Source organism: Nerophis ophidion, linkage group LG21 (assembly GCF_033978795.1).
Source record: "Nerophis ophidion isolate RoL-2023_Sa linkage group LG21, RoL_Noph_v1.0, whole genome shotgun sequence".
Classification (NCBI taxonomy): Eukaryota; Metazoa; Chordata; class Actinopteri; order Syngnathiformes; family Syngnathidae; genus Nerophis; species Nerophis ophidion.
Genome location: NC_084631.1, coordinates 29,389,954 through 29,403,194, shown reverse-complemented (window position 1 = coordinate 29,403,194; position 13,241 = coordinate 29,389,954). Strand labels below are relative to the sequence as shown.

Sequence of the window (13,241 nt, the reverse complement as noted above, 5' to 3'; positions counted from 1 at the left end):
TCCCTGCTTAGGCTGTTGCCCCCGCGACCCGACCTCGGATAAGCGGAAGAAGATGGATGGATGGATGGATGCAACAACTGTATCCGCACAAAGTTGTGACAACCGGAGAATGCAGACGAACGACTGTCTAAAAAGAAAGAAGGACATTATGGCATACAAGCCTCAAACACAATTTGGATGTGAAGTGAAGTGAATTATATTTATATAGCGCTTTTCTCTAGTGACTCAAAGCGCTTTACATAGTGAAACCCAATATCTATGTTACATTTAAACCAGTGTGGGTGGCACTGGGAGCAGGTGGGTAAAGTGTCTTGCCCAAGGACACAACGGCAGTGACTAGGATGGCGGAAGCGGGAATCGAACCTGCAACCCTCAAGTTGCTGGCACAGCCGCTCTACCAACCGAGCTATGTGAATAGTGTGCATAACAGTCACATTTGCTGAGATCATTTTGTAATTGCTATGTATGAATACATTTTACCTGTTTTTAAAAACATATTGCTAATAAACAAGGACTAGTTTTGATTTAAGCACAACAAGATGACAAGATGTATGAATACATTTTACCTGTTTTTAAAAACATATTGCTAATAAACAAGGGCTAGTTTTGATTTAACCACGAAAAGATGACATTCTTTCTTGCCTCACCATAAACTGAGTGTAAACACTACACAGACAACCTTTATAGCTTTTAATGTCACTTGCTGTATAAACATGGAGAAATGATTCAGCATGAGAAACTGACCTGAAATAATGACAATAAATAACAGAAACAAAGTAAGAGAATTATGTTTTAATAGTTGTGAGTACACTACTAGCACAGAGAAATTAGTGTGTGCTTACTGTATGATTTCATCAGTAAACATCTCATATTGATCTCCTGAAAATTGGCGCCACTTTACCCACAATGCACTCCTCTGGGGGGATAAGCTGCTCCTTGTATAGTTGGGCAAGTGTTTGTAGCGTTTCAGCAGCTTTTGACACGGATCATCCCAGATCTTTTACTTTTCCATTATCTTCCCAATCGCTTTCACTGCCATGTTTACAAACGCTTCCCTCCTCGATGGCTTCACATCTGGGTCCTAAAGACTTGATACGTTTTCATCCACCGCCTTCAAGCATGCATGAAATTGATGGTTCTGGAGCCACAAACGGTTGAACTTGCACTTGTTCATCTTACGAAAGTCATTCCGCTTTGCTGTGGGCTTTCATTTAGTTTTCTCCGAGGCTCTGCTAATATTCAACATCCTCAAAAATAGAAGCTTTTAAAAGCATGACTGAAGTTTGTGCATGCTTTTGAATAAATGTAACGTCAATAGAATTTTAGAATGCCCTTTTTTTGTTTTTTGGAATTATTTATTTTACTTTATTTATTAATTTTAGAATGCTGCCTCAGTAGAAGCATTTAAGTTCCATCTTAAAACTAATTTGTATACTCTAGCCTTTAAACAGACTCCCTTTTTATACTAGTTGATCCGGTCATTTCTTTTCTTTTCTACTCTGCCCCCCTTTCCCTTGTGGAAGGCTGGGCACAGGTCCGGTGGCCATGGTGGACCGCTTGCCTGTGCATCGGTTAGGGACATCTCTGCGCTGCTGACCCGTCTCCGCTCGGAATGGTCTTCTGCTGGCCAAACTATGGACTGGACTCTCACTTTTATGTTAGATCCACTTTAGACTTGACTTTCACAAAATTATGCTATACCCATTCGACGTCCATTGCATCCGGTCTCCCCTCGAAGGGGAGGAGGGGTCACCCACATTTGCGGTCCTCTCCAAGGTTTCTCAGAATCATTCACATTGACATCCCACTGGGTTGTGAGTTTTTCCTTGCCCTTATGTGGGATCTGGACCGAGAATGTCGATGTGGCTTGTGCAGCCCTTTGAGACACTTGTGATTTAGGGCTATATAAATAAACATTGATTGATTGATTGATTGATTTTTAAAACCTTTCAAGACCGAATTTAAGACATTTTATGATATTTTAAGTGACTTTTAGACATTTTAAAGCCTTACATTGAGATTGTTTGATTTCAGACTTTTTAAGACCCTGTGGATTCCCTGGTCAAACAACCTTTTTGCCCGACTTCAGCCTTTAGTAACATTGAGATGACTTACTTTCCTCAAGGAGTCGCTGAGGGAGGGAGAGGAAAAGGTGTGGGGGCTGTAGTGTAGGTGTAGCTGTTGGGGATAGGAGGAGATCTCGTTCTGGCGAAACACGCGGTGATTACGCAGCTTGGTCACCCATTCCTCAAACAGCTCGGGAGACTTCACCTGGTTGTAACAAACACGCATTTTGAGCGCCCCACTCAACAAATGTGATCCCCTCTGGCTACCTTCAGGTGATAGATGTTGTCCTCTGCGTCCAGGTCAATGCACATGGTGGACTTCTTGATTGCCATGACAGAGAGGCCGACGTCGATGCAGCCGTGCAGCTTTCCCTTCCTTATCTGTCAGCCAAACAAGGGTGTTAGCATGCAACAACAGCGGTTTTATGACACTCCTGAGGTGGGATACTCACATCTGTGCCACGTTTGGCATACTTGAGAACGCCTTTGTCCAACACAAAATATCTCTAAAACGTTGAAGCACAACACTCATGTCAATATTTTTTTACCAAATTGGACTGTGTGAATAAAAATGCATACTGTCAATTAAAAAAAACCTTACACACATCTCCTTCTAATTCAAAATAATGGATCCCAGTCAGAGCACAACAGTAAGCTTTAAGAGTACTAAAAAAAAAACCCGATTCACTTCCAAACCGCTATTTTTTATTCATTCCGATTTTACATCACTTCGTACTTGTGGGGAGGCAGGGCTCGGTTGGTAGAGCGGCAGTGCCAGCAACTTAAGGCTTCCAGGTTCAATCCCCGCATCCGCCATCCCAGTCACTGAAGTTGTGTCCTTGGGCAAGATACTTTACCCACCTGGTCCCAGTTCCACACACACAGGTTTAAATACAACTTAGATATTGGGTTTCCCCATGTAAAGCGCTTAAAGTCACTAGAGAAAAGCGCTATATAAATGCAATTTACATCACTTAACTTTTTGAAAATCAATAAAATAAAATGTTTTTTTTTTTTAATAATCAATTTTTGGATTTAAAACATTAAACAACAATTATTGATAATATTTACACTGTTGCTTTTATCTTTTTTTAAGTATTGATTTGTAAGTCTTCTCAGTTGCTTTGTAAATCAAATTGAGTTCAAATAAAGTATTGTAAAGCTGGGATTGTGTTGGAGTTCTTCTATTTCCTTTTTTTAGACTGGTTAACATTCTGTGATTTTTGTAAAAAATATTTGAAAATACAGTGGGGCAAAAAAGTATTTAGTCAGCCACCGATTGTGCAAGTTCTCCAGCTTAAAATGATGATAGGTACACTTCAACTGTGAGAGACAGAATGTGAATAAAAAATCCAGGAATTCACATTGTAGGAATTTAAAATAATTTATATGTAAATTATGGTGGAAAATAAGTATTTGGTCAACCACTTTAAAGTTCTCACTGATGGAAGGAGGTTTTGGCTCAAAATCTCACGATACATGGCCCCATTCATTCTTTCCTTAACACGGATCAATAGTCTTGTCCCCTTAGCATAAAAACAGCCCCAAACATGATGTTTCCACCCCCATGCTTCACAGTAGGTATGGTGTTCTTGGGATGCAACTCAGTATTCTTCTTCCCCCAAACACGACGAGTTGAGTTTATACCAAAAAGTTCTATTTTGGTTTCATATGACCACATGACATTCTCCCAATCCTCTGCTGTATTATCCATGTGCTCTCTGGCAAACTTCAGACGGGCCTGGACATGCACTGGCTTAAGCAGGGGGACACGTCTGGCAATGCAGGATTTGATTCCCTGTCAGCGTAGTGTGTTACTGATGGTAACCTTTGTTACTTTGGTCCCAGCTCTCTGCAGGTCATTCACCAGGTCCCCCTGTGTGGTTCTGGGATTTTTGCTCACGGTTCTCATGATCATTTTGACCCCACGGGATGAGGTCTTGCGTGGAACCCTAGATCGAGGGAGATGATCAGTGGTTTTGTATGTCTTACATTTTCTGACAATTGCTCCCACAGTTGATTTTTTTACACCAAGCTGCTTGCCTATTGTAGATTCACTCTTCCCAGTCTGGTGCAGGTCTACAATTCTTTTCCTGGTGTCCTTCGACAGCTCTTTGGTCTTGGCCATAGTGGAGTTACGTGTCTGACTGTTTGAGGCTGTGGACAGGTGTCTTTTATACAGATAACAAGTTCAAACACGTGCCATTACTACAGGTAACGAGTGGAGGACAGAAGAGCTTCATAAAGAAGAGGTTACAGGTCTGTGAGAGCCAGAGATCTTCCTTGTTTGAAGTGACCAAATATTTATTTTCCACCATAATTTACAAATAAATTCTTTAAAATTCCTACAATGTGAATTCCTGGATTTGTTTTTCACATTCTGTCTCTCATAGTTAAAGTGTACCTATGATGAAAATTACAGACCTCTGTCATCATTTTAAGTGGGAGAACTTGCACAATCTGTGGCTGACTAAATACTTTTTTGCCCCACTGTACATGAACATGTGTTGTTTTTTTTAGGAATTTACAAGTTTACACTGCGTGTACAAGCCGAGCACCAGTAGCCAAAACTGTAACATGTTTTGAAAAGGTTTAATAATAATTTATATACCAATTGTTGAATTGATTCTGAATCAAATCATCACAAGAATTGGAACTGACTCAAATCGTGAGTTGTCCAAAAAGTCCCAAGTTTCTTTCCAAAGTTTCAAATTCGCTCTTTTTTAGACACCGACCATTGATCCAAGTAAATTAAACAACGTCATACTGTCAACACCACCTGATTTGGAATTAAAAACTAAAATGGACGTTACAATCAAACAACTGGTGTGTAATAAGTACGATACTTACAGTATAAGTAAAACTAGACTGGGATATTCAACTTCATGGCAAAGGCTACTTCTTAGCCTATGAACTACAGTAATGTAACATTTTGGAATTGCAACTCCACGCAAAATCTATTACATAATACTTGCAAGTGTGACTAAGAAATGTAATAAAAAAAGGGGTTTAACTTGACAGCACGGTTATCATAATCATCTTTTTTAAATGTTACGTTAAAAAATATCTGTAATTATTTATTTAATTCAATTAAATTTATTGGTAACATGCTAAAAATTCACAAGCACACATTTTGCTCAAATGATCATCCGTCCAAAAGTTTTGGAAAGCAGCAGCGCTTGTCTGGTCCCACCCCTGTGCCGTAAGCAGCAAAAATAAATATAAACAAAAGAGAAATGGTAGCGAGAGAAACGAAGTGACACTAATTCAGACGGAGTAAATTAGTGTAAAGAGGCACTCATTCATATTCTTGCACAGTCCCTTTGCTTCAACAGTTCTTTAGTATACTTTGTAAAAACCATCTGCTTGTATGATTTCTCAAACCGGCTCATATTGTTTCTTACTTAATCCATTTTATAATTTAATCCCACAAACTGATACACTAAATACTTTTAAGGTTGTGCGTGTATATAATTGCTTTAACCTTTCTCCCGAATGTCTCCCGATTTCCACCCAGACAACAATATTGGGAGTGTGCCTTAAAGGCACTGCCCTTTGTGTGCCGTCCCAATCACATAATATCTACGGCTTTTCACCCGCACAAGTCAATGCAAGCATACTTGGTCAACAGCCATACAAGTCACACTGAGGGTGGCCGTATGTGCTGAAAATTTTAATTTCCCCTCGGGGATTAATAAAGTATGTCTGATAAACAACTTTAACACTGTTAAAAATATGCGCCACACTGTGAACCCACACTAAACAAGAATGACAAACACATTTCGGGAGAACATCCGCACCGTAACACAACAGAATTAATACCCAGAAGCCCTTGCAGCACTAACTCTTCCGGGACGCTACGATAAACACCCCCCTCTTACCCCCCCCACCTCAATCTCCTCATGCTTTCTCAGGGAGCGCTTGTCCCAAATTCCAAGCTGCTGTTTTGAGGAATGTTTAAAAAAAAAGCACTTTGAGACTTCAATAATAAATATGGCAGTGCCATGTTAGCATTTTTTCCATAACTTGAGTTGATGTATTTTGGAAAACCTTATTACATTGTTTAATGCATCCAGCGGGGCATCACAGCCAAATTAGGCATAACAATGTGTCAATTCCACGACTGTATATATCGGTATCGGTTGATATCAAAATCGGTAATTAAGAGTTGGACAATATCGGAATATAGGATATGGGCAAAAAAGCCATTCTCGGACATCTGTAGTTATTATACACAAATCAGTCCCAAAAATTGTTACCGTTGAGTACCAGTATCGATTCCCAGGTACCGGGAGATGGTTAAATTTCCTAGTCACTATATCACGATACGTTTTACAACAATATAATTTGGATTTTATTAATTTTTTTAAGTCATGTTTTGGCCCGATCGTAACTCAGGGACGACTTTTTGTACAATTGCAAAAAATATAAATAAATTATTTAAATAGCATTGTTTGACCAGTTATTGTCATCTAGCGTACATACCATATTTTTTTAATAATAAGTTGCAGTTTTTTTTCATAGTTTGGCCGGGGGGGCAACATATACTCCGGAGCGACTTATGTATGAAATTATTTACATATTACCGTAAAATATTAAATAATATTATTTATCTCATTTGCGGAAGAGACAAAGAAAATGTCAGCAATCGTCACACACACGTCAGCAATCGTCACACACACGTCAACCATAAAGAAGTTGGCGGGGGAGGGTCATGGCAGAAGTGTATTGCGGGTCATGGCAGAAGTGCATTGCGGGTCATGGGATGCTAACTGCTATATGCTGTATGCTATTGCTGTAGCTATTAAAATGGATCATTTCAACGTTGGCGGTAACTTATAAAACTGAGAAGGGCTGAACAAAAATGGCACCGAAAAGGAAATCATGTACTGCAGAATAGAAGCTGGACGTAGTGAAATATGCAGCAGAAAATGACAAGAGGAAGTGGCGCATACCTTTGGAGTTGGCAGAGTTGTTTAGAAGTGACATCGAGGAAGAAGATTTAATCGGATTTATCGATTAGGAGTGACAGATTTTTTGGTAAACGTATTGCATGTTCTATATGTTATAGTTATTTGAATGACTCTTACCATAATATGTTACGTTAACATACCAGGCACGTTCTCTGTTGGTTATTTATGCGTCATATAACGTACACTTTTCAGCCTGTTGTTCACTATCCATCCATCCATCCATTTTTTACCGCTTATTCCCTTTCGGGGTCGCTGGTGCCTATCTCAGCTACAATCGGGCGGAAGGCGGGGTACACCCTGGACATGTCGCCACCTCATTGCAGGGCCAACACAGATAGACAGACAACATTCACACTCACATTCACACACTAGGGCCAATTTAGTGTTGCCAATGAACCTATCCCCAGGTGCATGTCTTTGGAAGTGGGAGGAAGCCGGAGTACCCGGAGGGAACCCACTCATTCACGGGGAGAACATGCAAACTCCACACAGAAAGATCCCGAGCCTGGATTTGAACCCAGGACTGCAGGACCTTCGTATTGTGAGGCGGACGCACTAACCCCTCTGCCACCGTGAAGCCCTGTTGTTCACTATCCATCCATCCATTTTCTACCGCTTATTCCCTTTCGGGGTCACGGGGGGCGCTGGCGCCTATCTCAGCTACGGTTGATTGGCAACACTAAATTGGCCCTAGTGTGTGAATGTGAGTGTGAATGTCGTCTGTCTATCTGTGTTGGCCCTGCGATGAGGTGGCGACTTGTCCAGGGTGTACCCTGCCTTCCGCCCGATTGTAGCTGAGATAGGCGCCAGCGCCCCCCGTGACCCCGAAAGTATTCTTTATTTATTTTAAATTGCATTTCAAATGTCTATTCTTGGTGTTGGATTTTATCAAATAAATTTCCGCCCAAAAATGCGACTTACTGTATACTCCAGTGCGACATGTATGTTTTTTTTCCTTCTTTATTATGCATTTTCGGCCGGTGCGACATATACTCCGGAGCGACTTACAAGCCGAAAAATACGGTCGATAAACCTTGCCTTTGAAACGTATTACTGAACTATGCAGAACACCACAATATAGTATGGTGTTGTGTCTGTGTGTAAGTTTAGTGAGGTGCAATGTGGCGCTCACTTTGTGCCATCCTTTCATGGGCCACTTGCGTCTCTTGAGCAGGAAACCCTCCTGTTGCTCAGGCTGCTGCATGACGGCAGGCGCCCCTCTTAACCCCTCCACAATTTCCCAACTGTCCTGTGGAGAGACCAGGCCAAATAGTGTGAGCGTTGGCCTCAGCAACTGAGCGAATGGCGGTTACAAGCACCACACCTGGTTACTATCCTGCTTAGAAGAGCCGCTGCTGTCACTGTGAGCCGGCGATGCTGATGTCATCTTTGTCGGAGTCCTCTTTTTCGGTGCAATATGCAGTAGGGGAGACCACAACGGAGCATCCAAGAGCAATACTCTGACCTCTGAAGGTCACGCTGCCACGGTCAGGCCTGCCGAGAAAGGTTGAGAGGAAGTTAAGATGTTAGCACAGCGTACAGGTGGCACTCAGTGCTGTGCACTAAAACAATATACAGTGAAACCTCCACTTACACAATTAAATGGTTCTTAAAGGCCTACTGAAACCCACCACTACCCACCACGCAGTATGATAGTTTATATATCAATGATGAAATATTAACATTGCAACGCATGCCAATAAGGCCTTTTTAGTTTCCAAAATTGCAATTTTAATTTTCCCAGGAGTTTTGTCTTGAAAACGTCGTGTAATGATGACGTGTGCGCAAGCCGTCACGGCTTTTTAGGAAGTATGAGCGCTGCACACACACACAGCTAAAAGTCGTCTGCTTTAACCGCATAATTACCCAGTATTTTGGAGATCTGTGTTGCTGAATCTTTTGCAATTTGTTCAATTAATATTGGAGAAGTCAATGTAGAAATATGGAGTTGGGAAGCTTTAGTCTTTAGCCACACAAACACACGGTGATTGCTTGTTTAAAATTCCTGGAGGTGAAACTTTACTATGGATCTGAGCGCAGTCAAGCGAACATGAATCACGACGGAATGTCAACCAGCAGGTTTTGGTAAGAAAATTGTGGTTAAAAAGTCGCTTCTAACCGGAGAAAAGCTGAGCTTGTGCCGTCCATAGCTGCCGTCAACTACCCTGAGACATTGGCGTCAAGACACCCATGGAGACACCCCTCCGACTATCAGGTACTGTTCAAGACACCCATGGAGACACCCCTCCGACTATCAGGTACTGTTAAACTCACTAAAACACTAGCAACACAATAGAAAGATAAGGGATTTCCCAGAATTATCCTAGTAAATGTGTCTAAAAACATCGGAATCCGTCCCAATGCAATCGCGTTTTTTTTTTTTTTTACTTGTTTTTTTGTTTTTTTTTTCCTAGTCCGTCGCTATCAATATCCTCAAACACGAATCTTTCATCCTCGCTCAAATTAATGAGGAAATTGTCTTTTTCTCGGTCCGAATAGCACTTTTTGTTGGAGGCTCCCATTAAAATCGATGTGAATATGTGAGGAGCCATCAACATGTGACGTCCTCGTCTGCCACTTCCGGTAGAGGCAGGGCTTTTCTTTCTTTAGCACCGAAAGTTGCAAACTTTATTGTGGATGTCCTCTACTAAATCCTTTCAGCAAAAATATGGCAATATCGCGAAATTATCAAGTATGACACATAGAATGGACTTCTCATCCCCGTTTAAATAAGAAAATCTCATTTCAGTAGGCCTTTACACACGGTTCGTCACTCGAAAAGTTTGTATTGTGAAGCAAATTGCGCCATTCAAAACAAAGTCAATATGAATAATGGGTCCCAGCCTCGAAAAACGGCCACTACTTTAGTGAAGGTTTGTACACTTAGAACAAATATACATTACTGTATATCCAAGGAACATAACAAGGCGATGAAGGATCAACTTTCTATTTATTGACAAGGCAAAATATCAACAACAACCACAAGCTGCTGTCCTCTGCCAACACGCGCACACACATAAAAGTCACTATGATACCCTTACAAACGATCAAAAAACACAAACGTCTTGAGCTTAAACAACAGTACCGCTATAATAATCAATATTACAAAAAGTAAAATTGGCAAAGGAGGAGCTAATGAGAAAGAAGCAGACAAGGGGGATCAGGAGGAGGGGCCGTGTATGTGTGTTTTGAACAAGAGGTAGCTCTTCTCCTTTGCTGAGATAAATCTTCTTTGGCTTTTTTTCCCAGAAAAGTCCGGTCTCATCACAACTGTTATTTTTTTTCATAACTCCACTTTGATTCCCTTTTTCTTTGTACGCTGGTCCGATGTCTTCTTTGGGACTTATCTTGAGTTAGCAAAAGGAAGCCGGAGTACCCGGTTTGTTTCCCTCCGGGTACTCCGGCTTCCTCCCACTTCCAAAAACATGCACCTGGGGATAGGTTGATTGGCAACACTAAAATTGGCCCTAGTGTGTGAATGTGAGTGTGAATGTTGTCTGTCTATCTGTGTTGGCCATGCGATGAGGTGGCGACTTGTCCAGGGTGTACCCCGCCTTCCGCCCGATTGTAGCTGAGATAGGCGCCAGCGCCCCCCGCGACCCCAAAAGGGAATAAGTGGTAGAAAATGGATGGATGGATGAAAATGAACAAAACTCGTCAAAAGGCTAACAAAAAATCCCAGAAAAGGCACTGAAGTGCCTTTTGTGTAGTGTAGTGCGCTCCACCTCCCCAGAAATGCTGTACCCTGGTTTGTGCCTGCAGGCAAGACATAAAATAAACGAATGAATGTAGTGTTTCTAAACAGAGGCATGGTTTGAACACAGAGGCATATTTGGATCGATCTAAACGTTTGTAAATGGAAAAGTTCGCAAACAGAGGGTAAATCGAAGTTCCACTGTATATAGTAATACGACATAAAAATGAAAGAACTTTGCAGTGAGAGTCGGTGAAGAATGGATGTCAAAGATGTATGCTAGTAGCATAAACAGAGCACAAAGGAAACTAAAACAACAAAAACCTGAAGAGGAATTAATGCCCGAAAGAGATAAGAGGAACTCCTTCATTTAGCTTTGTTTTCGATTAAATAAAGTCACACAAACCCAACAACGGTAATCTGCAAAACATGCCGCCGCTAAGTAGGGATGTAACAATAAAGTTAAAGTTAAAGTACCCATGATTGTCACACACACACACTAGGTGTGGCAAAATTATTCTGTGCATTTGACCCATCACCCTTGATCACCCCCTGGGAGGTGAGGGGAGCAGTGAGCAGCAGCGGTGGCCGCGCTCGGGAATAATTTTTGGTGATTTAACCCCCAATTCCAACCCTTGATGCCGAGTGTCAAGCAGGGAGGTAATGCGTCCCATTTTTATAGTCTTTGGTATGACTCGGTCGTACCTACCGATCTCAGGGCGGACACTCCAACCATTAGGCCACTGAGCAATAAACGGTAATAATGATAACCACAGTAAAACTCCGCACGGTTGATGTTACCATTTTAAACAGAAATTATTGGGGGAAATAAACTGTAACTGATAACTAATTGCATTTTGATAAACTCACAGACTGACTGGGGCCAACTCGCAAGCTTAAATGCTAACATGAATACAAGAGTCATTATCATCCTTCCCCTTTAAGAAACGACATACCTCAAGCTAAACTTGTATAAACACTTTACTGTCCGAGCAACCAAGATATTCAATTGTGCACATTGAACCTACAAGCTGTGTTCTCTTATAGATCTATTATGTTAGATCCACTATGGACTGGACTTTCGCAATATTATGCTAGACCCACTCGATGTCCATTGCATCCGGTGTCCCCTAGGGGGGACAGGGGTATTTCTGACCTATAAATGTTGTTATACTATACTTGCGTTAAAGAATGCCAATGCGTCAAATTATGAGGTTTATGTGCACAAAGTTTTGAATGCCATTATTCGCGGGGTTTTGCAGTCTGGCTATGTCGTGACGTCACTGCGAGGTGGACGTACTCATTTGGACATTAAGTCAAGCTACTCAGCCTTTGCTTCAGCCTGTGAGGAAACAGATCAAAGGTGAAATGAAATATTATTTTCATAAAACTGTGGAATGTGTATGACACTGACGTGTGATATTCCATGACATAAATCCTGTTTAAAGCATCTTTCTTTCACTCTGAATCAACCGTAGAGTGTGCAGGTAGGTGTACCTATTGTTGTGACCAAGTGAATCTACAGTGGGGCAAAAAAGTATTTAGTTAGCCACCGATTGTGCAAGTTCTCAAAAAGTTCTATTTTGGTTTCATTTGACCACAAGAGATTCTCACAATTCTCTGCCGTATCATCAATGTATCCATTTTGGTATAAACTCAACTCGTCGTGTTTGGAGGAAGAAGAATACTTAGTTGCATCCCAAGAACACCATACCTACTGTGAAGCATGGGGGTGGAAACATCATGCTTTGGGGCTGTTTTTCTGCTAAGGGGACAGGACCGTTGATCCGTGTTAAGGAAAGAATGAATGGGGCCATGTAACGTGAGATTTTGAGCCAAAACCTTCCATCAGTGAGAGCTTTAAATGGTTGGCCAAATACATATTTTCCACCATAATTTACAAATAAATTCTTTAAAATTCCTACAATGTGAATTCCTGGATCTTTTTCCCCACATTCTGTCTCTCATAGTTGAAGTGTACCTATGATGAAAATTACAGACCTCTGTCATCATTTTAAGTGGGAGAACTTGCACAATCGGTGGCTGACTAAATACTTTTTTGCACCACTGTATATAATGGTTATTTTTGACAGCCTATGATTTTTACATATTACTATTTTATTAATTTTTTTCTGGAAAGAAAATAACAGTGACAACTTTAAACTGTGTAAATTTTCAAACGACAATTTATGTACTTTAGGAGAGGGTGGGTTGTGGTTTCATTTGCAATCTGGGAACGCCTCAAAAAACTAACCCGTTGCAGACGGACTTAAAAAGCAGTTTATAAAATTGAAGGTAAGCAAAACATACACCAAAGTATATCCAATATACTTTATCGAGACCAAAAGTAAGTCATTTAAAGTTAAAGTACCAATGATTGTCACACACACTAGGTGTGGCGAAATTATTCTCTGCATTTGACCCATCACGCTTGATCACCCGCTGGGAGTTGAGGGGAGCAGTGAGCAGCAACGGTGGCCACGTTCGGGAATCATTTTTGGTGACTCA

General features: G+C 41.1%; 1 protein-coding gene across 1 annotated transcript in view; it reads right to left on the bottom strand.

The window, feature by feature from the left end:
- The window catches only part of LOC133540010 (oxysterol-binding protein-related protein 3-like), a 108,237-nt gene that overhangs the window by 81,066 nt on the left and 13,930 nt on the right, over positions 1-13,241 (bottom strand). The window contains 5 exon segments of the mRNA XM_061882461.1: positions 2,116-2,271; positions 2,334-2,447; positions 2,519-2,572; positions 8,172-8,288; positions 8,364-8,533. Of these exon segments, the coding sequence (XP_061738445.1) occupies positions 2,116-2,271; positions 2,334-2,447; positions 2,519-2,572; positions 8,172-8,288; positions 8,364-8,426 (504 nt within the window). The 5' untranslated portion in view covers positions 8,427-8,533.